The sequence below is a fragment of the Mustela nivalis genome (genome assembly GCF_964662115.1).
Source record: "Mustela nivalis genome assembly, chromosome: 3".
NCBI lineage: Eukaryota > Metazoa > Chordata > Mammalia > Carnivora > Mustelidae > Mustela > Mustela nivalis.
In genome coordinates, this window is record NC_139022.1 from 150,377,393 (window position 1) to 150,404,166 (window position 26,774).

Sequence of the window (26,774 nt, forward strand, 5' to 3'; positions counted from 1 at the left end):
AAGCTAAGAAAGAGAACTGTACCTGTGCGTTAGAGGATCTGGGTTTTTTGGCAGTTCGCTACTGAAGAAAAGTATGAGAAATTAACATTTTCTCCAGATGCTGTCAACACCATGCATATAAAGCAAAGCATTTAATGTATGCACATATATGTAATACTCTTGCAATTGACAAGGGCAAACACAAAAATAAGTCTTCATAAGACTTGTAGTGTTTAAGTTTCTTAAAATAACCTGAAAATATGGATCTGGCTGAGACAAAATCAATAATGTGGATCCTGTAAATGAGCTGGGAAAGCTCCCATCCTCTGATGTTTAAGCAGAGCATGGAGGTTATGGGTAAAGATGTGCCAGCCTTAAAAAATAAACAAACACAAGTGATTAGACTTATTTCCCAGCTGAAAAGTTCCTGTCTTCTAGAAAGCAAGTTAATATTGTCCTCAAGTGTCTATTTTAGCTGGAAAGAAATGCAAATAATAGTTCATGTGATCTTAGAGAAACTTCCCATTTTATTGTGAGGAAGTGTACTATGAAGTAGTGGAAAGTGTGTGTGTGTGTGTGTGTGTGTAATCCTTTCATTTGCATAATTGTGATTGTTACTGTCTTTTAGCTTAAATATTGGCTATGACTTGTGTTTTAAAGAGGAGCCCACTTCTGTTGAGATAAAATGTAAATTACATGTACTTTCCAGGGAGGGAGCATTTAATAATAGATGAATATTGCCTTCATGTAAGTGCTCCCTTACTTGTAAGTGCTCAAAACACAATTTTGAAGTTACTATATCATGACAGCCTGAAGCATTTGAAAGAACTGTGTTCTTCAAAACCTCTGCTCCGTGGTCACACTGGCACCTTCATCTTTCCCTCTCCTTGCACCAAGACCGCTTCTTGATCCTCCTTTTTGTTCCTTCTGTTTTTTGTTTTGTTTTGTTTGATTAAGTTTTTATTTTAATTCCAGTTAGTTAACATGCAGTATTTGTTACACGAGTTTCTGGTGTGTGATACAGTGGCTCCTCCCACTTGAAATCTGTCCTGTGAAGCATCCCCCACTGTCCTCCTGTAGCTATAGAGCCATTGACTGTGCTGTATGGTGCTTAGGTTTTGAAGCCACAGTCCAATTTCCTGTGCAGTTGTAAGTATTTTATACAGATCCAGTGTAGAGCGCTGTGGTCAGCACATCTTAGTTAAATTTATGAAGAACTTGGTGGTTTTTTTTTTTTTAAGATTTTACTTATTTTTCAGAGAGAGAACACAAGCGGGCAGAGGCAGAGAGAGAAGCAGGCTCCCTGCTGAGCAAGGAGCCCGACACAGGTTCTGTGTGTGTGTGAATATATATAAATAAGTATATATAAATTTATATATAGATATATATATATATCTATATATATATATTTATATATATATATATTAGATATATTTTAGGGCCCTGGGATCATGACTTGAGCCAAAGGCAGTGGCTTAACCGACTGAGCCACCGAGGTGTCCCAAGAACTTATTTTTAAATTCCAAGACTAATTTATTTTGGTTTGCTCTGCCATTTTTGTTGCTTAGCACACTCAACCACCCCAGCTCTGTGAAGTCCTGCAGTCTGGGCTTGCCAGGACTCCTCTGAGCTGCCCTTGTGCTGCATAGGGCGTTGCTGAAGTAGCGGTGGCCCAGGGGTGCACGTCTCTGGACATCTCTGGTTCACTTACCGGGATCGGAAGAGAGAACGTGAAAGACAGAGTCCCCGCGTTGTCTGCCTTTCATACCACAAAGCCTGCGTCTCATACAGTGGAAGAGAGTCACATTTTTCATTGATCCAGACTATTGGAGTAATTTACCCATCCTCTGTAGATAGGGAGACTTGGAGATTTTAAAGAATACTTCACTTTCTCTGCCTTTTTTTTTTTTTTTTTTAATTTACCATTTTCTGTCTGTGAGCTACTGTATCCTTGAGCATGTTTTTTTTTTTTTCTTTACCTTTTGTATTTCCCACTAACGACCATATGCTCCCCAATGCTGGTGGCCTTTTCTCACTCTTCCTCTCTGATTTGGCCTAAATGATAACACATATCTTTCAGTTTCAGCCGTGCTGGGTCTTCTCTGGTTTCCTTCTGCTTCTCAGGATTCTTACTGGGATTCTCTGGTGCCTCAAAGGTGTGACACTTGGTAGCTCTCCGCTCTCGGGCAAGCTTTGACCCCTTTGAGTCCTGAATTCAAGTCTTTTTCTTCAGCTGCACTCTGAGAGTCTTGTCCGTGGGCCCCATTCTCACTCGCTGTCAGCAAACTCCTCCACTCACTAAACCCCTCTCTGTCCCTCCCTGACACTTGGTCACCCATAGGCTGTCTCTCTTATTTCTTCACAATGTCTGTGCTTCCTTTGCCTGCTTCCTAAGGGGGAAACTTGAGGAAATCTTAGGTGTTTCCCTTTCTTACTATACTAATCCTTCATTTCTTTGAAATGCCCTATCCCTCATGAACATGACAGTGCTTCATGATCTCTGTCCTTGCTGCTTTGGTCAGCCTTTCCCTAGTGGTCTCCCACTTAAACACCTTATCTTTCTCAGCCCCCTGCACTGCACTGCGTGCCAACAGCTCACCTAGCCTTTCTGGAGGACTTTCTTACCTGCGGAGTATTTCCCACATCTGCACAGTACCCTGTTGGCTCCCCCACTCAGTGCCTTGGTCATTTCTATGGTTTCGCTGCAGTTCACAGCTCCCTAAACCAGTAACGGCTCATAGCATCCCAAAGTGGGTCACTCCCGCCAGCATCAGGGGCTCTGACACTGCCGGGTGAGTGGGAAGGCTGCAGAAAGCTCTATGAGAACAGGCTTTCCATATTCTGTCATTTTCTTAGGCCTAAGGCACAGTCATACAGAGGAAGCTCCTTTACTTCTCTCTGATGTTGCCTCCTTACAGATTCCAGACTGATCACACTAGAGTTTTGTGGGAACGTGATGGTTATTTGTATTAGAAGACATACTAGGATTTGATCATTTTCTCAGATTTGACAGTTGAATCATTAGGAGCTGTTTATGCAAATAAATACTCATTCACTTTTTTCAGCATGCTTTGAGAATTTGCACACACCACCCCCACCCTCCAGCCCAGAGAGCATGAACAGGGCAGAGGGAGGGATGGAAGCAGACAGAATCTTAAGCAGGCTCCATGACCAGCATAGAGCTGGATGCGAGGCTCAGTCTCACAACCCTGTCACAACCTGAACCACAATCAAGGAAGGGTCACATGCTTAACCACCTCAGCCCCCCAGGTGCCCCAGGAGTTTGTTTTTTGTTCTTGATATTTTTGGTCAAGAAGGAATGGAGTTTAAAAGTAGTTGATTAATGGAATTACAATGTGAAAAATAATTAACTTGTTTTACTAAGTCGTTTTTTTTTGTTGTTTGTTTGTTTGTTTTTGAAGCTTTAATTCCGGACACTCCAGAGATCTTGAATTTGTCTGCTGATTTCTCAACTTCCACATTACACCTAAAGTGGAATGACAGGGGTTCTGTTTTTCCACATCACTCAAATGTCATCTGGGAAATTAAAATTCTACGTAAAGAAAATGAGGAAGTCATAAAATTAGTAAGTTTAAACCAAAATAGATTTTTTTTTCCTGTGACATTAAAGAAGCCAAGTAATTTTTAAAAGATTTTAAGGTGATATCAGTGAACTCTTACATTGTTAAGGTCATAGATCAGATATCCTTTCAGGGTTCATTAAAAACTATGTGCTGTTACTCAAATCACATACTAAAATAATGTATAATGTAAATGACTTACTAATTATAGTAAATTTAGGAAATCAAGGGAGGAATAATCCATGATTCTACCACTTGACCACAGTAAATGTTATTTTTGTGTTTTTGTCCAGCTTTTTTATGTGCATGTTTTTATGTAAATGAAATAGATACATAAAATGTACTATTTAATTTTGGCTAATACTATAAACATAAAAGTGTTTGAAACATAGTTCTAGTAATTGTTGAGAGATTTTTAAGGTTGAATTTATCTGAATCTGAAATAACATTTTTACATTTAATAATACATACTTTTTTTTCCCTCTTTTTAAAATTTCGTTGGTAAATGGTTTCCTTATATAATCTATCTTGAGTTTCCTCTTAATCTAAAGGAGAATGAGGAATAGTAGTGAGAGTTTTGACAGTGGGCGTATGGGAATTTCCTCTTTTGTCCCTTTTTCCTCAGTGGATTTGAATATGCTTAGTTATAGATTTAAGAATTAGAAGACTAGCTCATGATTTTACAGTTACTTGCCTAAGTACATAGATAGGCTAGATTGTAAAGATAAAGAATTACTCTCTAGTTCATGGTGGTTGTCATGGTGTTCCTTTCCGACTCTGTGTGTATTAGCTCCTAAGTTAGCGGCGGCCATAGCTGTAGCTTCGGGCATTGGTGCCTCGGCGGCTGACAGGACTCTAAATGCTCTGTGTGTGGTTCTCTGCATTCTCACCACGGACCCCTGAGGGAGGCACCCTCAGCATCATCTCCATTTTCAAGATGAAGCTCCAGAGAAACAGGAAGACCGGAAGTAGTGGAGCTGGAACCCAGAGTTACAGTCTGTGCTCTTTCTTAACCACTACAGTTTCTGTTACAAAATAGATATGTTTATTTTTGTATAAGATACCTTCCCTTCCTTTGCACCTGTGCTAATTGAATGTACTTCAAGACTTGAGTCAAATCCTACCCCTCATTTTAAAGCCCATCCTAATTACCTCAGCCTAAAGTGCTCTTTCTTTTCTTGAGTTGTAATGGCAGTTCTTTCCTGTCAGCCTAATTTGCAAGTAGCTTTGATAGAGCTGTACCTTGTTGTCTTGAAACTATTGCTTATCTAAAATTGAACCGTATAGCTCTTTATGATGACTGACATTTTGTGCTGGGTGAGTTACCTGTTACTGGCTTTGGGTAACTTCCCCAAACCTCCTTTTTCTCATTTATAAAGTATCTACTTCAGTAAATGATAACGGTACCTGTAAAGCTGCTGAATGCCTACTAGTTGTCAGTATTTCCTTTGGGGACTACTCTCTGAAGTGTAAGTGAAATCTAGCGTAAGAGAATAGAATTTCATTTTCAGGGTCCTATTAACTCATTGCCACAAGATGCATCACAAGATGGCCACGGCAAAGTAGGCTCCGATCTTTGAAGAAAAATCTTTGTACGGGGAAATACAGCCAAGAGGCCAGAAAAACAGAGATAGAACAAATGAATTTTTAAAAAGGGAAATGTGAGAGGGCAAGTGATGCAGATCTGTAGTAAAATGTGACCCTTCTTTTTATGTTATCGATAACCATTTGAGGAAGAGCTGCTTATGCTGTGTCACTTTGATACTATTTTGTGGTTGTATAAGAGTAAAGAATACTGTACATTGGTGTTTCAATTAGAACATGATGGTTTCTGCTCTTGGCCTCACATACGGTTATGGAAGCTGGGCGCTATGGGGACCAGGCGGTTGTGATACCCGGGATCTCTGCCGCACCCCCAGCCCCTCCCATTTTACTTTACTTCTCGTAAACAGCAGGTTTCAGTTCTTCTAGCTGATTCTTCTGTTATGTATTTCTGTTGTCCGGGTAGCGTGCTTATGTTGTTCTTAATTTTTCTTTACAGTTTTGAGCAGTGTTTTATTTTAACAGTCGTAGATGAGAATTTCGTCCCGTCACCTCCTGGCCTGGGAGCACACTTGTGCATGCTGGAGTGCTCACTCGCTCTCTATCCCTGTCTCTCTCTCTGTCCCTGTCTCTCTCTCACATTTCCCATCCTTTTTCCAGTATTGTTCTATTACACTGTGGTAATGTGTGGCAGACTGGTATTCATTATTTGTGTTACGGTTACATAAACACTATCCACAGCTAAACCAAGCAGCATATACTCCTGTTTTCCTTTTCGGAGGTACAACTTCTTATCATGTCTTGTATTTTCAGTTTAATTTTTGTGCCCCACTAATTTAATCCTTTGTAATCTCCAAGTTGTATGAATCTCCTGCTGAAGTGTTCAGACACACTAGTATTTTATCAGCTGTATGTTTGTGAATAGCTCTCTCAGAGGCCCTCTGACTGACTTCTCAACCCTGCTTACATAGGGTTCACTCAGGTACAGTGTTCGTGTGGCAGGAGTGTGGTAGAAGGCTGAGGACACTTGTGGCCAGAAGTTTCTCAGGAGCTGCAGCACCTTGGTATACCCACAAGTCATTTAGGATAAACCTCTGTGGGGTTTTTGGCACATTTCTTAGGAAGCTGTTGTCCAAGGGGTCTCCATCATCATCTAGGGGATTCCTTTTACCTTTTCTTGCAATGGATCCCTCCCCTTTTTTTTTAACCCACTGAGCCACCCAGGTGCCCTCTCTTGTAGTGGATCCCCCTTTTAAAAATTTGTTTCCTCTTCCTCATTTTGGTGGATGCATATATTCCAGTAGGTATTTGCTATTTATTGTCAGTAGTATCTGCTGCCTTTAATGGAGGCTTGCAGATACAATATTTTTTAAATTTAAATTGGTTGCTAGCAAAATCTCTAAGACTGTCGATTGCAGATATTGAGAAGATGCAGAACAATTGGAACTTTCATACATTTCTGATGGGAGTGTAAAATGCCTGATGAATTAATTAAGACATCACATTTCTGAAAGTGTCTATTTTGCACTCAAGCATGATTTCTACTTTAGCTGGTATAGAATTGTAGGTTAGGTGATTTTCTCAAGATTTGGAAGACATTGTTCCATTTGTTTCTTCTTGTGGATCTATCTTTCTTTGTTGTACTAGACAGTCATTGGGCCCCTTTCAGTCTGAAAACAATGCTTCTCAGCTTGGGGAATCTCCTTATTGTAGGTCTTACGGCTTTGATTCTTTCATAACTATTTTCTCCTTTTTTTTTCTTTCCTTAGAAACTCTTTTCTTCAGAAATTGGACCTTCTAGGCTAGTCCTCTAATGTTCTTAATTGTTTCCACTTTCCATCTGTTAATTTTATTTTGCTCTGTTTTCTTAACAGTTTTTCTTAAACATTATCTTGCATTCCTATTGAATTTTTTTGCATTTTTAATTAATAATTTTTTTTTCAGGTACATGAGATCCCTTTTGTCTCTTCTTTTTGTTCCTTTTATGGATGCAGTATCTCATCTCTAAGGATATCACTTACGTTTTTTTCTTTTAGTGTAGTCAGTTTTTTTGAGTTCCTTTCTTATTTTTAACTCTCATATTAGAACTTTCTCCCCAATTTCTGGTCATCCTGGTTTCTGCTCATATCTGAGTGGCTCTTTTAATTTTTTATTTATTTTTTTTTAAAAAAAGATTATTTATTTATTTATTTGACAGAGAGAGATCACAAGTAGGCAGAGAGACAGGCAGAGAGAGAGGAGGAAGCAGGCACCCTGCTGAGCAGAGAGCCCGATGCGGGACTCGATCCCAGGACTCTGAGATCATGACCTGAGCCGAAGGCAGCAGCTTAACCCACTGAGCCACCCAGCCGCCCCACTTTTAATTTTTTTTTTAATCTAATTGGAACTTTTGCGTGTCATCCAGGGACTTTAGTTGACTGGGGTTCATCATAGGTGATTAAGATGGCCTATCAAGTTGGCACAACCTTAATATTCTTTTAGATTTTTATCACAACCTGTTCATATGCCCCAGAAAAATCGATTCAGATCCCTGCCTTGTAAGTAGCAACTCTGCCCTCTGTATCCTGGGGGCTGAGTAGGAGAAGAAGGCAGGAGCACCCCAGCCTTCCTGGTGTATAGGTTCGCAAGTCCCTTGTTTTTGCTACAGTATTCCCCATTCTCCACTCTTTCTGAGGCTCTTCATTCCAGAGGTGTTCTGTTTTACTTTTCAGATCATAAATCTCCATTCTGCCAAGATGAAGAAGGGTGGTCTTTCAGTAGCATAGAATGTGGGAGGGATCTCTGGGTGTCCACTGTCTCTTTGAAAAGCTTTCACGCAGTCTTCTATTCGGTGCCTCACCTTCACCATGCACTTCCAGGGGAGCCTGGTACAGCCTCTTCCTGAGCCCTTCGGCATTTCTGTGATAGAAATCAGATTGTTCCAGCGTTTTCCATTGGAGTCTTAAGATTCAGCATTTTCAGGTCTTCAGAATCCATTACTATTGTCTATCAGCTCTCCAGGATCCAGGAATTCATTGATACTGTTTCTTCTTCTTCTTCTTTTTTTTGGGGGGGGGGGGGCTCGTGTATCTATGCCTTTAAAAACAAAATCTGTGTACTTCTGTTTTAGAAAGATTTCAGAAGAGAGAAGGAAGTACAATTATTTAATCTGTTGTCTTTAGCTGGAGCGCCCAAGGTTTCTTTTAGTAGATCCTTGATATTTGATTGAAATCCTTCCATTTTTCACAGTTGAGATTAATATTTTATCCTATTATAAGCCGCATATTTAAAAATAAATTTTTAAACAGTTAACACATAGAAAACCTAATCTGAAACAGTTACTTCGTTGAAATGCTGCTCCTTTCTTTGACTTTAATTCTTGGGAGTACAAACCCATTAATTACTTCTTCTCGAAGAAAAATGAGATCGGTTTTGGTAATGGTTCATTTCTTTCTGAACTGTATTGAATGTTCTGGAGTATTAACATCCTGTATATCAGGGAGCGGAGCCTCAAGCTGAGGAAGGTGGACCGGTCACAGCCAACACTGGTGTATGCAAATGTTGGGTCATTATGTCATACACCTGAAGCTAATAGTACACTGTATTGTAACGACACTGGAATTTTTTAAAAAGAGGTAAACAAATGAGTCACGATTATTGTCCCTGTAACTCTCCTTTTACGCCTAATAGAAAACTGAGATGGTTGTACAAAAAGGCGAGCCTTTATAGCTTAGTGGTTGTAGACTGTGTTGTGTTCTTTAAATCTAAAGGGAACCAGAACATATCACTACTTAGAAATATCATTTTGTGTTTGTGTTCATTTTTTAGGTGACCCACAACACAACTATGAATGGTAAAGATACAGTTCACCACTGGAGTTGGACCTCAGACATGCCCTTGGAGTGCACCACTCATTCTGTGGGAATTAGGTGCTATGTTGACGATCTTCATTTCTCTGGTCGCAAAGAGTGGAGTGACTGGAGCCCACTGAAGAACATTTCTTGTAAGCTACTGTTTAAAAAGCTTTTGTTTCAAAGGAATGAGATTAGTCTTGCTTAAGGGTAAGGTTTTGGTTAAGCTTTCACTTCTCCATATGCCATTTGGCTTCATGAAGATCACGTGGGGATCTCCCAGATCCCTGTCCCAGAACATTTTGATTCAAAAACTCTTGAGTTAGGATTCAGGAATCTGTATTTTTAAAGATCTTCCAAAGTGATTACATAACCATCCAGGTTTGAAAATCACTGTGGTAGGCGTTGAAAAAAATTTTATGTAGGTGTTTTTGACATTAAGTCTATATTAAAAAAAAAAAAAGGCTTCTAGTTTCTTGCCCACAGAACAGATCCCTTTGAGCTGAAGAATTAATTGCAGAGAACATGATGATCTGTAAGGATACCTGAAATCATCTGTACATTGAATGAAATTCATATGCAAGCAGAATGTTGACAACATGAGAGAGGCCTGGAAAATAGTTGACAGTGAAATGAAGTCTTCCAAAAGGTCTATTATCATTATAGATTATCCACTCTAGTGACCGCATGGAGAAATGGATCAGAGGAAGGCGGGAGTGGAAGCATGTGGATAAGCAAAAGGATCTTGTGGTTCAGCAAAAGACAGTGGAAGCATAAAGTAGGGCACTTGGGTCTGGAAATGAAAAGGTGGAAAAGGTGTGAAAACACTGAAGGGACAGAATTAAAATTAAAAGTTAGTTGACTGTGTATTTGGTAACCAAGAAATAGAGTCAAAGAAGACTATTAGTTCGGGCAGCTGAGTGGCTGGTGATGCCTTCCACTGAGACAAGGGATACATGAATAACTCTGGTAGGAAGGATAAATTCATTCTTAACATGTTGAGCATGAGGTATTGTGAAGTATCTGGGTAGGGATGTCTCAGGCAGTGGGAAATACCAGTTTGGTATCCAAGGGATTACTAGGAGCCGGAGATACATATCTGAGAGCCATCAACATAGATGTATGCGAAATTGTTTCAATCTAGAGGTTACCATACTCAGAGAAAGAGAAATGGGGACCAAGGACGCATGTCTTACAAGCTTGTACTGTCTGAGGGTAGGACGGAAGAAAAAAGAGGCAGCAAAGTGGAGGACAGTAGTCAGAGGGTTCAAAATAGCCCAGGAGAGCAGGGTGCTGTAGAGCCCAAGAGGAGAAGGGAGTTTTGAGATGTTAGAACTTAGGCAACTTACTCGATGCTGTCGATGTGGGAAGGAAGGGTGGCTGAGAAGTGGCCACTGGACTGAGCAAAGAGGTCAGGAAGCCACTTCGGTAGAATGGTTGCGCTTGAAGCCAGATTGTGGTAGATTAAATAGTAGTAGGTAGAAAGAAAACTAGAGATAATGATAAGATAAGCCATACAGGAAAATAAAAGCAGAGGCGTGGCTTTAACCTGCACAGAGTTGGGGTTAAAGAAAAAGTGCTGTTTAGGATGGGAGTACTTAAATATATATTCTGGCTGATGGAAAGTAAGAAGTCTTCCCTAAATACATAGAAGCCATTTCAAAGGAATGGAATTAATGGGTGACTTTTTCTTGGTGTAGATTTTTCACATGTGGCTATAAGCCCATTTAGAGTGAACTTTCAGACTCTTAGATACTAACCTGTGACCTTGGGCATCGGCCTGCAGTCCCCTCCGCTCCCCTATCATCAGCCATAAGTCGATAAAACATACATGGTTTCATTTTATTTATATATGTCTTGCTCCTTTGAAAGCTCCTTTGGGCCACCATTACTATAAAACATTTTATATACACTGGGCTATTTTATGGTAAAAGACTTATAAAATATTTGTGATTTTTTTTTGTTCTCTCTAGGGTCACCTGATTCCCAGACTAAGGTTTTTCCTCAAGACAAAGTGATACTTGTAGGCTCAGATATAATATTTTGTTGTGTGACTCAAGAAAAAGTGTTATCAGCACAGATTGGCCAAACAAATTGTCCCCTTATCCATCTTGATGGGGAAAATGTGGCGATCAAGATCCGTAATATTTCTGTTTCTGCTAATAGTGGAACAAATGTGGTTTTTACAACAGAAGATAACATATTTGGGACTGTTATTTTCGCAGGATGTAAGTATTTAATATTAAAGAGTCTGTTGATCTGTTTTGCTCCTCTTTAAAAACTTGAGTGCTATTTCTGGGGACTGGGCAGTCTTTTTTTTTTTCTTTTTAATACGAAATTTTTGCTTGTTTTAAGATGCAATCTAAGCTCATTTTCTATATATTTGTATTTATGTAGCTTGTGTGGTAAGATTGGAAACACCCAGCTGCTTAGTTTTAAGTTCTTAGTTAACAGTTTTGTTGAGTCGGGTAGTTTTTATGTATTTCTTAATCCTACATTGCTTGGGAATTATTTCATACATAGTTGACTCTTGAACGAAAAAAGTTCAAATTGCATGGGTCTGCTTATACATGCATTTTTTTTTTAAGATTTTATTTATTTATTTGACAGAGAGAAATTACAAGTACACTGAGAGGCAGGCAGAGAGAGAGAGAGAGAAGGAAGCAGGCTCCCCGCTGAGCAGAGAGCCCGATGTGGGACTCGATCCCAGGACCCTGAGATCATGACCTGAGCCGAAGGCAGCGGCTTAACCCACTGAGCCACCCAGGCGCCCCTACATGCATTTTTTTAAAGATTTATTTACTTATTTTAGAGAACCCGTGTACAAGAGGTGGGGGAGGGACAGAGGAAGAGAACCTTTGAGCAGATTTCTGGCATGGGGCTCGATCTCACGAGTGATGAGAACATGCATCACAGAGCTAACTGACTGAGCTACCCAGGCATCCTTACATGGATTTTTTTCAGTAACTACAGTACAGTACTTTAAATGCATTTTCTCTTACAATTTTCTTAACATTTTCTGTAGCTTACTTTACTGTAAATAATACATACAACATTCAAAATAATGTGTTAATGTTGTAGGTCAGGCATCTAGTCAGAGTAAACTACGAGGAGTTCAGTTCTGGGGGAGTTAGAAGTTCTTTGGAATTTTTTTTTTTTTTTTTTAAGTTTGTTTTAGTAATCTCTACACCCAGCGTGGGGCTCCGACTCACAGCCCAGAGATCTAGAGTTGCATGCTCTTTGGACAGAGCAAACCATTTGCCCTGTATGTAGATTTTTGACTTGCATGGGAGGTTAGTACCCCTGACCCCTGTGTTCAGGGGCCTACTCAAAAGTCAATTTCCTACCTAAAACACACCTTTTAAAATTAAAATTTTAAAACATCCCACCTAATACAGAAATACCTTTTTAAAACTAAAACATGCCTTTTTAAAAATTCCCCAGTTAATGCAACTGTGATGATTTTACACAAACTCAGTACTGTAGTATATGCTTCTCTAACTTGTAAAGTAATACAGCTGAGAAGAAGAGGGTCCTTAGAGACCAGGCATGTTCTGTGTGTAACATATGCTTCAGAGCACAAGGGCTTCTTTATTAATATGGTCATTGCTACAGTTCTAAAATTCCATGACATTTCCAGAAGTTGTTGTGAGAGACTGCCCTGTTTACATAGCTTGTGTTGAATATCCACAGAGATTTTTGTGTTTCAAGGGTTTCTGTCCCCTCTCCCATGGTGACTGTCGTGTGGCGCACTGATGGCCTTGCCCGTTCCTCCCTCGAATTCGGAGTCAGAGGCTGAATTTAGTCTAATGGGTCTCGGGATCAGAGTGTGTGGAAGGTAGTGTGAGTGGGTTTTGCGATTTTCTTTTGATCGTGTGGTGGTGATTCTTATTCTTTTTTGAATTCTCCACTTCTCTTTTCCTTCCAGTGAAACTTGGGATGAATTATGTGGCATGGCTGATACAGTCTCAAGGGCATAACCAGGATTAGATGCACTTCTCAGCTTGATGGCTCTACCCTTACTAACGTTTTGTCTTCCCAGTAATGTATTTTGTAATTGAAGTGAGAGTGAGATTATGTTCAGATTGAAACTTTAGGAAATTTTTTTCCTAAAGGAATTTTAGGAAAGGACTTGGCAGTGTTTCTTACAAATGACCATGGAGTATAAGTTAAGAACCAGTGGTGTATGGAGGAGTGATAAGTGAGATATCCACCTAAAAATACAAAAGACAAAAACTAAAACTCTGAAGATGAGACTGTACGTCAAGTTTTTGTTATACATCAAGTTTTTTGTTATACATCAAGTTATACATCGTTTTTGTTATATATCAGGTTATACATCAAGTTTTTCCAATAGTGTGCTACTCTTCTACCATAATAGAACAGGCCTGTTTAATTCATAATTTAACCTTCATTTATAGCATTTGGAGGTTGAAAAATTGAGTATTTGTTAACTCAATAGCTGCAAGAGAATTTGCCTGCAGAGGGATTTCTTTAGTTCATGGTGTGAGTTAGGGATTAAGAGTCATTAATTTCTTTTCCTTATGCATATCCTGTTAACCCACCATATGTTGAAAAGACACAATCAAAACCTGCCAGGATTTTTATTTGAGTTGCATTAGATTTATTAATTTAGGGGACCACTTAGGAGAATTTTTATTCTCGCTGTATTGAGTTATCCAAATCAGGAACATGTATATCTTTTCATTTAGTTAGCTCTTCTTTGATTTATTTCAGTGATAGGTGATCTTACATATCTTTCAGTAAGTTTGTCACTAAGAATTTGATGTTCGGTGCTAGTAAGAGTAGCTTTTTTCCTCTTCAGTTTATTATTGTGATTGCAAATTCATGTATTATCCAGCAGACAGAATAGTTATTTATTTGTACTTGTCAGTGTTTATGCTTGAACTGATTTAGTTACAGGCAAAATCTTTTATAAATACTATGTGTTCAGTAATCACTATTTCATAGATAGTACCACTTCAGCATTATACCTAAGTATTAATCTTTGATCATACTCAAAAACTTCAAAATACTACACTGTGACACTGTGACATAGAATTAGAGCATGTAAATATTTTATGTCACCAGTCAAATTTCGTACTTTCTCATTTGGAAATATTTTAATAAAAAATGGCTTTTTTAAAAAACTGCATTTTCTATTAGCTGGTAATAGAATTGATTATACCTAGTTTTTATCCAGCTTTAGCTGATTCCATTGTAAGTTAACTTCTTTGAGAAGACGGTCAGTATGTTCCAAATACAGCCTTCTCATATTTTTTCTCCCTGCATCTTTGCTTCCACTTCTTTCTGATTGCTTCTGTTATTTGGGTTTTAACTATTTTGACTTAACACATCTGCCACATACTACAATAATCAGGATTATACTAAAAAATCTAGTATATCATTTTAATAAAATGAAAGTTTAGCCTTAGAACAATTTTTTAAACAAGTATGTCAGTGTTATCTGATTATGCAGTTGTTAGACTTGAAATACTCATGACTTCTCTTAATATTACCTAAAATGTCACTGATGGACATTATTCTACCTTAGGAAACTATGTGGAATTTTCTGTGTCCTTTAATCTAAAACAGTCTAAGAACAGTTTTTAAAGTTTAGTTTTTTTGTTTTTCTTTTTTGTTGTTGTTTTTTTTTTATGTTTTTAAAGATTTTATTTATTTGACAGACAGAGATCACAAGGAGGTAGAGGGAAGCAGGCTTCCTGCCAAGCAGAGAGCCTGACACAGTGCTCAATCCCAGGACCCCAAGACAATGACCTGAACATAAGGCGGACACTTTGACTGAGCCACCCAGGCACCCCTTAAAGTTTAGTTTTTAAAAAACTAAATTATTTTACAGAATTTTTCAACAAGTAGATAATTGTCTTAAAAAATCTTACTTAATGAAAGATAATTTAGATAAATATAACAGAGAACACCTGTTTCTATGTATGTTTAATTAAACATGAAATCAGAAATAACAATTTCTATAATTAGTGTCCAACTGCAGAATTTTTCATTATTACTTTAAAAGTCTAAGACACATACAAAAAACCTTTTGTCCCTGCAAAATCACAGGGAATGTTCCAGTCAAGAACAAAAATGAAAGAGCTATAGTCACTTTGAACATTAGGAAGATGCAGAATTTTACCAAGAGATGCTGTGCAGATAATAGTCATTGTAACTCATTTAAGAACTCTGAAACTTGGAATATGGCTTGTGCTGACCTGTGATTTGAATTGGTACTTCCTTTCGAATCACGGTATAGACATGATAGATAATAATACTTTTCACCCTGTAGATTTTTTTTATTTTTTTTGGCTACAGCTTCTTTTGAGAGATTTGGTGGGATTTGAGGGGGAAGAATGTGTTCAGGTTGCTCTTGAGGCGTTTCCAGATGAGCTAGTTGTCATTAAGCAGTACATTTTAGTCCATCATTTCTGACATAATATGGACTCCAGAAAAACATGCTACAGAAAGCATGGCAGTGCTGTATTGTTCAGAAGGTCAAATGTAAATACGTTATTTCATTTCCAAAATGAAATGTACAAAATGTAATTAACATTTATGAAACATGTTTTCAGGGAAAATGTATGTAACCACTAAGTAACTACATTTTTTTCCTATTAGATCCACCTGATATTCCTCAAAAACTGAATTGTGAGACCTCTGATTTAAAAGAGATTGTTTGTACTTGGAATCCAGGAAGACCAACCGCATTGGTGGGCCCACGCAATACAAGTTACACTTTATTTGAAAGGTAAAACTCACCAGGGAAAGATGTCAGACGGCAGGGAGTACGCTGGAGGGTATTAAATGACACAGGGAAATGCGGTATCTCATTTCTGTTATGAGTAAGATAAAACCTCAGTATGCTGTATAAAATTGGATATACCATTAATACTGCAAATGACATGCACACAGACTAGATTCATGTGCCTTTTTAAAAAATCCTAGAAGAACCCTCAAATACGAACAGAGACTGTTCTAGGTAGTAGGCTTCTGGCTGGTGATTTTCGTCTATTTTCTGAATCAGACACATTTTCCTAGCCAAGTATGGAGTGCATCTGGAATTAGAAATACAAACTTTTAAAAAAGATTAATTAGCAGAAATTTACCCATTTATTTTTTCCTGAAGTATTTATCTCTTGTGCCATTTTGAAGTGATTTTAATATTTCTTCTTATTCTCTTAATTCAGTTTTTCAGGGAAATATGTTAGATTTAAAAGAGTTGAAGCGCCAACAAATGAAAGCTATCAGTTATTCTTTCAAATGCGTCCAAATCAAGAAATATATAATTTTACTTTGAATGCTCGCAATCCTCTGGGTCGATCTGAATCAACTATTTTAGTTAACATAACTGAAAAAGGTAAGCTGCTGTATAAATCAGTATCTTAAAAATAATTTTAGAAGGGATAAAATGTTTTGAAATTAAAGTTCTTTTAGTGCTTACTTTTTATAATTTTCTTTAGAATTATACATAAGTTTTTATTTTAAATCCTTAAAATGTATAATTCCAAGTTCCACCATTTTGTTGAGTTCAGATACAAATTTGAATTGGTCATTTACATAGAAACTCTAAGTGGCTTTAATAGTTTTGATTGTTGAAAAATTTTGTGTCCAGTTCTTAAAATATTCTTATTTTTTAAAATCTTTCTATTTTAAAATAACTATAGACTCATGAGTGGTTGCAAAAATAATAAAGCCCTGTGACATCTCCCCCAGCTTTCCCCATTTGTGATGTCTTACTAACTATAGTACAGTTTTCAAGTGAGCATTCGACATGGCTACAATACTGTAAACCAGACCGGTGAACTGGACTGCTGACCTTGCTCAGTTCTAACGAGCTTCTGTGTGCATTGAGAGGTGTGTGTGTGCATGGACGTGTTTCTGTGAAGTTGAATCTGTCTAGAGATTCATGGAACCACCAGCATAGTCAAGATAAAGAGCTGTTCTGTCTCCACAGAGACACTCCCTCTTCCTGCCCCATTGGCAAACCTCCCCACACCTCCCTGCTACCCATCCCCTCCCACACACACACACAAACCATGCTCCTGCAGCCCTGTCCCCAGGCAACATCTCCTCTGTTCCTCATCTCTGTGTTTTGTGATTTTGAAATGTTGTATAAATGGAATCATCCAGTACTTAACCTTTCGAGATTGGCATTTTTTACTAAGGGTAATGTCCTTGAGCTTCATCCAAGGTGCCGTGTACATCAGTGAGTGGTTCCTTTTTATTGCTGATGATTCTGGAATTTTTACTAGCCCTATTAATACCTAGCTCAAGATAGAAATAAAATATGGTCCGTCGTCTTAGCATTCATTCCTGTGGGCATCCCACTGCATCAGTGCCGTAGTGGGCTCTGTGGCCCACGGAGTGTTGGTGTGGAGGCGTGGCCTCCCTCACAGACTCACAGCCAGTGGAGAAGGGCTCAAACCAAATGCATTATGATAGAGACTGGCAAGTGCCCAGTAGCTGAGCTTGTTGCCCTATTCGTAAATGTAAGTAATTTCTATCAGCTGTTCCTTCTCTCACTTTAGTTCTTTCTTGGTTTTCCCTAAGCTCAGAAGAGCTACATTTGGTACATTTGAGGGCTAGTGTTCATGTGTATTTGTCCCCTGCCTTTCCGTATTACTGTCACAGGACTCCTTGCCACTCACGGTGGCCTCTGTGCCATCACCAGCATCGTGTGCGGTTTGGCTCACTGTCGTCCCGTTGTTCTTGCCAAGACCCCAGTCGGAAGTGCTCTTCGGCATCTGTTTTGCCAATTTTAATCAGATTCTTCCTTCAGAGCTCACCTTAAGTCCCATCTTCTCTCTCTGACTTTCCCGACCACACTTGCATCTCCGTGCCTATGGCCACTAGTAGGTGTACCACGCATTTCCAACTTAGCGTATATACTCTTATTCATTGTCTCTCTCTCTCTCTCTCTCTTGGTCACTCTCCAAATGAATTTGGCATTCCTTAAAGGTAGAGATTATGATATTACTACCTTTTAGTATTCCTGTTGCCAGTCAAGGAACCGTGAGTGTGGTTGGTCTGGAAACACAGTTGGCACGATTCCAGCAGTAAAAGTGAGGTTTGTGTATGCCATGGGTTGAGTGGAATATTGTTGATAGGTACCAATGATTCCTCTCTTGTTTCTTAGTGGTGTTTTGTTTTGTTTTTAATTGTCATTTGTCCTATTAGAAAGTAACTTTTTAAGTAATCTTTACAAATTATACTTACAGTCTGCCCTCGTATTCCTACTTCAATCAAAGTGAAGGATATTAATTCAACAGCTGTTACACTTTCCTGGCATTTACCAGGCAACTTTGGAAAGATTAAACTTTTATGTCAAATTGAAATTAACAAAACTAACTCAGTCCAAGAATTGGTGAGTAAGATTTTTCTATAAACTTCCTTTGATGTTACTTTGGCTAAAATAGTTTTCAGAATGAATTAAGGAAATTGATATGCAGAAGCTCTCACATGGATTATTATAGAGATTTAGTAAGAAGTAAGACACTATATCAGTGTAATGACAGCATTATATGTAGGGACTTGAAACAGTTGTAATACTGGGTATCATAGAACATGAGTTTGACTTTGACTTCCCAGAATGTTTCCAGGTCTAGTATAGTCCCTGGCACATGGCTGGTGCTCAGCAGATTTGTAAATGAATGGATAGTTGTTGCTATAACCTTTCACATCAGTTAATGGGCTGATAAGCATCAGAGAGGAGATGTGATTTTTAAAATTGCTAAGTGCAGCAGTAGGAACAAGTTCTAAGTCAGGTGGTTGTTACAAGTCAGAACATGACTTTTAAATACATTGTAGATACTTAGCTTGACTTTTGTACTGCACCATCTTGTAATTTGTGCTAAGTCCAAAATGAAAAATAACTGAATGAAAATACTCATTTGGAAATGTACTGATAATTGCTAGAAAATCAGTCAAATGGCAGAATATAACCCAAAAAACTGCTTTGTAATTCGTAATTGGGAGCTCAGAGGATTTCCTGAGACATGCGGATCCTCAGATTTGTTTAAATTGTTTCACTTTAATTTTATATAATTTAAATAAGAGTTTGTTGAAGAATATATTCTACATGTTTAGCACCATACTAGAGGTTCTGAGTACCCTATTAAAAAATGCATAAAATGATGCCTGCCTCAAAGAAGCTTCCAAATACAGCTTACTTATTTAATCCTCAAGGTCATCTTAGATTACTAAAGTGTACTAAGGCCTATTGTATTACCATTAGCCATTGGCCAGTGAGCAAGAGTGTATCATCCTCTCTGCATAATTTATCTTACCATTATTACTTAGATCATATTTGAATTAAAATGACACATAAATACTGTTTATTGTTACTATAGAGCATAATTTCATGAGTTTTGTATTTATGTAAAAATTAAAATATTTTGGTGGATGAACTGTCTTTTATTAAGGTAAACTCCTATGGACATTTAGTCTATGATACAAATTTGGAAGGGCTTTCTTATTAAAATGTGTATGTGTGTGTATCTATATGAGAATTCTTACATGATGTTACATGTACATACATATACTTACTGATTTTCTTTAATAGCGGAATGTCACAATCAAAGGAGTAGAAAATTCAAGTTATCTTGTAGCTGTGGACAAGTTAAATCCGTATACCATATATACTTTCCGGATTCGCTGTTCTACTGAAACTTTCTGGAAATGGAGCAAATGGAGCAATGAAAAAAAATACTTAACCACAGAAGCCAGTAAGTTCACTAAATAATTTATAGCTGATTATTACTGTGGGTCTTGAATTTTACAACTTACTTTTAAAGAAAATGTCACTAAAGTGAGTAAAAGAATAACGCTTGAATTGGTAATTGTGTAATAATATCTGCTAGTAAAATATCATCCGCACATCTTAAGTGGTGGCTCTAAGGTTTGTGATAATACGGACAGCTGCTGGCTGTGCTGTGTGGAAAGACTAGGCCTGTCTGCAGGATGTTTGCAGCTGTCCTAAGATGATGTAGAGGAAATAGACTTGAGACTGTGGTAAGATTATGGGTGATTTTTCTGACACTCTGTCCCCCTTCCCTATAATTTTAATAATCTATTTAGATATTAACAAAGAGAATTTGTTGGAACTTTTATTTGTGACCTTGGCCTGAGAAATGGATGGGGCCAGAGGTCTTGAACTTCATTTTCTGTAGTACACAGAGGCCAAAATAAGTACAAAATTAGGTAACTGGTTCTGAGTATGGTAATTTCCAAAGATGAAACGAGATTCTATCCTTGAATAGTCAGATGTCAGCTTTAAAAGTGAAAAACAAAAAACTTAGGAATAGGTATACTTTTTAGGAGTCATTCAACAAAAGATAGCAAATGCTTTATTTGTACTAGATAATATAGAAAATATAAAACTTCTTCCAGGGGCGCTTGGGTGGCTTAGTTGGTTAAACATCTGACTCTTGATTTCAGCTCAGGTCATGACCTTGGGGTCCTGGGATCAAGCCCCACATCAGGCTCCACATTCAGCAGGGAGTCTGCTTGAGGATTTTCTCTCTCTTCCTCCTTTTGCCCCTCCCCCAGCTTATGTGTGTGTTTCTCTCTCTCTCTCTCTCTCAGATAAATGAATCCTTTAAAAAAATTTCTTCCAAAATATTAATGCATAGTAAGACAAAAAATGACTGATGTTAATTCAGATTTTTGCCTCTCCACATGAAGGAAGGTTAGAGAGATGAGAGAAGCTTTGTGATAAATGTAAAAAACTCTCTGGATCATCAAAACTGAACGCCGTGTATGAGGCCAGAAAGGGGAGTGTATTTAGTTACCCATTGCTACCTGACGAATTACCCTAAAATTCAGTGACTTAAAACAGTAAACATATATTCTCTCACAGTGAGTATAGGTCAGAAACTGAGAAGCAGCTTAGCTGAGTAGCTCTGGCTTACAGTCTCTCGTGAGGCCACAGCGTGGACAGAGATGGGGGCTGCAGGCTTGCCCAGGGCTAGAGCATCGGCTTTCAGGATGGCTCGCGCCGAGGCTGGCCATGTAGGTCTCTCCGTGGTGCTGCCAAGTATCCTCATAACATGGCAGCTAGCTGCTCCTAGACTTAGTGAGTAGAGGGAGAACATGGCGGCCTCCACAATGCCTCTTATGACCTGGGCTTAGAAGGGAGCTACCATCATATCTATCATACTCTGTTGGTCACCCAGGCCAGTGCTGTGACAGTGTGGGAGAGGACCACACCCAGGTGGGCATACCAGCAGCTGTGACCAGTATCACTGATCATTTGGAAACTGGCTACTACAGGACCTTTGGCGTTCAGTTGATGAACTGTTGTTGCCACAAGAAACCATTTTATGTATACCTCACTGAGATGATAGCACGAATTCACTAAACAGATACTTCCTGAGGGGCACCTGGGTGGCTCAGTCGGTCGAGGGGCTGACTGTTGGTTTTAGCTCAGGTCATGATCTCATGGGTCATGGGTTGAGCCCAATGTTAGGCTCTGCACTCAGCAGGGAGTCTGCTTCAGGATTCTCTTCCCCCCACCCCATTCACATGCATCCTCGCTTGCTCTCTCTCAAATAAATAAATCTTAAAAAGAAAAAAAAAAAAAGCATCCACAGTGTGTCAGGAACTGTTGTAGTCACCAAGGATATAGCACTGAATAAAACAGTCTCTGCCCATGGAGTTTATTAGGATAGAGGATTAGAAATCAATTTTTAAAAAATAGTATGTTGGGTAGTGCCACAGAGAAAAATAAAGCCTAGAAAGGGGACTAAGGAAAGAAGGTGATAGGGGAGGAGGGGTTGCAGTTTTTTAAATTGGGTAGCTAGAAAAGACTTCAACTAGGAGAGGAACACCGGAGCTGAGATGGAGGAGGTGAGGTGATCAGGGGAGGAGAGTTTCTGTGCGCGGGGGGAGGGGTCACAGAAAGCGCCGGAAGCCTGAGGCAGGTGTCCTCAGCACATTTGAGGAGCACCAAGAAGCCTGTGCTCAGGGAGAGTCCTCACCACTTGAGTGAGGGGAGGTAGGAGGATGTGAGACGGAGTTAAACATCCCTCCAGGCCTGAGGGGTGATTTTAATCCTTTGTAAGGGGCCTCCTGTTTTGCAGGCCTTGAGCACTCAGCTTTTCCCTTGTTTCATTTCTGAGGGGAAGCCACTGGGCCGCTTTTCACATTTTTATGGAGAATTCCAAAAACCTAGAAAAAAAATCGCAAGTGCCACTGTTTCAATTACTGCTGTTACCAACTGGCATGTAGTCCACGCCTTCAGCTGCTAACTTTTAAATCTCTTTCCTAGTTCCTTCAAAGGGACCAGATACGTGGAGAGAGTGGAGTTCCGATGGAAAAAATTTGATAATCTACTGGAAGGTAAATACCTGATTTTCGCCTGAGAATTTAAACAGTGCTACTGTGTTGAGTTACTTAGCTTACGTGTGGTACTTGGGTGATCGAGGGGCCCGGGTTTCTGAGACTGGCTGTTTGCAGTCCTACTGCCAGCCCCCACAGTGCCCATCACCCCGTATGCACCGCGGTCAGTATGGCGGGAATCTTCTCTGACAGATCGTGGTGTTCATTAGTTTGATTTCATGAGGCCTCCAAAGGACCTAAGGATTTAATGAATTCCCTCTCTCTCACCTGAGTCAGAAACACAACCAGAAACTACCCAGAAGCTACAAGTTAGAATCTCAGTCCTGTTGACATTTTTTCTTCACTGAATAGGAAATTTCTTACATATCTCATATGTAATTTGTTTTCCCTTAATTGTATTACTGTATGCCACTTAAAAAGGCTTTCATGGTTTTGTAAAATTTTTAGATACACTATAAATTATATTGTGTTTTCACTGGTGTTCCTCTACTGGGGCAGACATTTTTGTAGCATTATATTCTTTATCTGATTTGCAAACTTCAAAAACAAACGGTTGTTTTCGAGTCAGATGTTATAAGAGCAGCCATAATTGGATTCCTTTCAATAGTGAATTTTGTTACTGAAGGTAAAACATTATTTTTAAGAAAATTTGAGGTCAGTTTTGAGGAAAGTTAAGTCTGTGTGCAGATTCACTGTAAGTCCTGTTGCTTTGTGATTGTCTGCGTGTGACCGCGTACCCCTCTGACCCTTGATTAGAAAATCCACTGCTACTCACAGTTGTCTGTCAGATTTCATGATGACGTAGTTACAGTTCCACACCACCTCAGTGGGTCGCTTCTCAGCCTTTCGGCTAGGATCAAGTTCTGTTGATCAATAGATCAAGATCTGTTCTTCATGGTGTAATAGCTGATGCGTCCTCTAGCCAAAGACAATACATCACATGGGTCTTCGGAATTAGGAGATGGAACAGGAGCCTACCGTACCCACTCCACTCATTGGCCTGGTGTTGCAGGACCATTACTTCAGTGTGGAGAATGTCTGGGACCGTGCTTCAAACTAGATGAATGCCTAACCAACAGTTAAAAATACTGAAGTGATTGTAACTTAAGAGACTAGGTTAATGGTTCTGCCATTTGCCAAGGAGGAGTGTATTTAGGTGGAAAATTAAGTTGGTTGGGGTTGACTTTTTAAAAACACATTCTGAAAATAGATGCCACTGGGGTATCAAAGTAGAGTCTTATAGGTAGTGGTTTAATGTGAGGCTCTGGAGTTCAGGAGGGTAGTCAGAGCTAAAGACATAGCTTTGAGTAGCATGTAAGTGGGATCACTCAGGGAGAACACGCGGGGTGGAAAGAGGCCAAGGAGGGACCCGTAGGTGATAGCGTATGGAGGAGCCCGCAGAGGAGAGTGGGAAGGTTAGAGGACAGGAAGACCAGAAACTGGTAAAGCAGAAACCCAGGGTGGGGTTCTGTGAAGGAGCGAGCTATCAGTAGCGTCAAAGAAGGCCCATGAGCCTTAGACTAATAAAGGGCCCAGTAGGACAGGCCATCAGAGAGTCCCTGTTCAGAGGAGTTTTAGCGGAGTATTAATATCGCGGTCATTCTGGATCAGAGTATCCTGTTCGTTGTCGTATAAATTGGAGGAATAGTCTGGAAAAGCAGTTTAATAGGTCTACTTTGGAGATCCACATTAAAGAATTAATCCTAACTTTGAAAGAAAAAAGTGGTACGAAAAGGTACACCAAAGTATAATTTTAGTAATAAGTTAGAAACAACTTGAATATTCCTTATATTATTCAAATAACTGGTAAAAATACTACATAAAATATAAAGCCATTCAGTTGTATATATTATAGACAGCTATATTATAAAAAGGTGAAAAAAAGATAAAATCATGATTAAAACAATTTTAATTAGAAATATCTACATCTTAGAAAAACAACTTGAAGAAAATGCAAAAATGTAAGAGTGTTTAAGAGATGGGAATATGGGAACATTTTACAGGTTTTTTTTTAACTTTTGTATCATTTCCAAATTTTCTGGTAATGGGCATGTACTATTTTGAGAAAATAATAAATATTTTTTTAAAAACTGTGATGCTGTTTTTTAAAAGTTTTATTTATTTAAGTGTTCTCTACCAGTGTGGGGCTCAAACTCATGACCCTGAGATCAAGAATCGCATGCCCCATTGGTTGACCCCTCCAGGCGCTCCAATGTTGTAATATTTTATGTTTTGTTTGGTAGAGCAGTCATTCTTGTTACTTTCTTGTTTGCTTCTGAAAAATGTGAGGCTAAAAAATGGTTTGTATTAGCTTAATTTTTAAATTGCTCTGTGCTCTTAAACTGCTTACAGTAAGTTTATTTTTTTCCTCAGCATCAGATCTGTCCTGGCCGCGGTGCCTTCTGAATCTGTGTTTGACACCATTCGCAGCTTCCTTGATTCTGGTGTTGCCTTGTATGATTGACATGGTGTCTGGTTTACACCTGACGGTCTTGCCTCACCACATGGCCGGTGTTGCAGGTTTCTTGACAATTTATTTTTCTGTTTCTCTCAGCCTTTACCCATTAATGAAGCAAATGGGAAAATACTTTCTTATAATGTATCCTGTTTGCTTGATGAGGAGACACAGTCTCTTTCTGAGATCCCTGATCCTCAACACAAGGCAGAACTACAACTTGATAAAAACGACTACATCATCAGTGTGGTGGCAAAAAATTCTGTTGGCTCATCACCACCTTCTAAAATAGCTAGCATGGAAATTCCAAACGGTGAGTACCTAAGGTAATGCAGAATATAAGAACCGGAAATTACAGAGAAACATTTTAAAGGGTGTTTGCCTGCTCTTACAAGGTCAGCTCTCTCCTCATGCCCCTGTTGCTGCTGATCTGTAAGGAGGATTTAGCCCTTTCCTGTGCAGAATTCTTGGAGAGACAGCAGCCATTAGTCACTCGTGGTGACTCCAGACCTCTGTGCTGCTAGATAAAATAATTAGTGTTACCCAGTCACATTAGGGCATAACGTTGGAGAGTTACGGTGGTGGACTTTACTCTAGTAAGAAATGTTTTAGACGTTTATTTAAGACCATTTTCAGGTATCTTTCCAAGACCATGGGACCTGTTGCTGTATCAGCTGGGCTGTTCCACAAACTGCCAGGCAGGAAAAAAATACTTACTTTGAATAGCAGCTTTGTTGATAAGACATTTCTTTATTAATAGGAATCCTTTACTGATAAATTCTTCTTAGGGGCACCGAGGTGGTACAGTCGTTGAGCATCTACCTTGTGCTCAGGTCGTGATCCCAGGGTCCTGGAATCGAGTCCTGCATCGGGCTTCTGCTCAGCGGGAAGCTTGCTTGTCCCTCTCCCACTCCCCCTGCTTGTGTTTGCTCTCTTGGCGTCACTCTATCAAATAAAATCTTAAAAAAAAAAAAAGAAAAGAAATTCTTCTTAAAATCTAAATTAGATCTTCATTGTAAACTTTAAAGAGTCACTCTAGAACATTTTAAAATTAACTGAGTGCCTTTCTTTAAATGTTACGGATTACCAGTAATCCATAATACTTAACCCATAGCCACTTCTGCCTCTTTTCTCAGTTCATTCCTCTTCAGGTCATTCCCTGCTCCCATCTCCCTTCGCTGTCCTGCCCCAATATGGGGGCGCTGGTCTGTGACCAGCCACTCCTGAAGGAAGAAAAGTTGCTGGTCCAGTTAAAGTTCCTGCAAGTAGCTTTTCAACTCTTGACCAAGGCAGTTTCTTACTCCTTGCACTTAGCTGCTGCTTGGCTTTGTTCAGTGGACCGTAGGGAAGAAAGGACAGGGAAAGCACCGTACCTTTCAGACACAGGGAACACAGAGCCCAGATCGCAGCGCACACCAGAGGGGAGAGGTCCTCAGGCAGTGCTGTGACAGCAGAAAGAAAGAAAAAGAGGGGAAGAGCGGTGTGAACATCCTTAAGAAGATAGCCTTCTGGTTTAGATTCTACATTTCATTGCTTTACAGTGATAGGCAATAGCTGTGTTGTCTTTTAATTCACAAATTGTTTTCCTGCCTTTTCCATGTGTCCTTCAGAAGGCAGTAACTTCTGGACTAACAATAGTATAGCATCAGCTCCTAGACAGTTACGGAAGCCTCAGAAGAAATCACCCTTCCTTGAGGATTTCCTGAGTCGGAGGCCCTGTGGCCCCGGAGCAGGTTCATAGTGTGGGGGTTTAATCACATTGAGCCCAAAACACTCCTGTGTCCGGGGTCTTCTGAATTCTAAGCCAAATTTTTGTCTTGTGTCAGGTAGGAATTGCTTTATCAATACCATTTTTTTCCCCAAAAAACCCTTTCTTTGGCTTTTTACTGAACCCTTGAATAAAAATCAGTTACAGAATTTTCTGCTATTGGGGCACCTGGGTGGCTCAGTGGGTTAAAGCCTCTGCCTTTGGCTCAGGTCAGGATCCCAGGGTCCTGGGATTGAGCCCCACATCAGGCTTTCTGCTCAGCAGGGAGC

The 26,774-nt window shown here is 39.3% G+C and overlaps 1 protein-coding gene across 2 annotated transcripts in view; it reads left to right on the forward strand.

The window, feature by feature from the left end:
• LIFR (LIF receptor subunit alpha) overlaps positions 1-26,774 on the forward strand; it is a 76,906-nt gene that overhangs the window by 30,605 nt on the left and 19,527 nt on the right. For both annotated transcript variants that reach the window (XM_082723417.1, XM_082723416.1), the window contains exons 5-13: positions 3,402-3,565; positions 8,910-9,084; positions 10,906-11,160; positions 15,563-15,692; positions 16,132-16,301; positions 18,163-18,308; positions 19,506-19,668; positions 22,212-22,282; positions 24,837-25,050. In XM_082723417.1, coding sequence (XP_082579543.1) covers positions 3,402-3,565; positions 8,910-9,084; positions 10,906-11,160; positions 15,563-15,692; positions 16,132-16,301; positions 18,163-18,308; positions 19,506-19,668; positions 22,212-22,282; positions 24,837-25,050 — 1,488 coding nt within the window. The remainder of the gene's footprint in view (positions 1-3,401; positions 3,566-8,909; positions 9,085-10,905; positions 11,161-15,562; positions 15,693-16,131; positions 16,302-18,162; positions 18,309-19,505; positions 19,669-22,211; positions 22,283-24,836; positions 25,051-26,774) is intronic.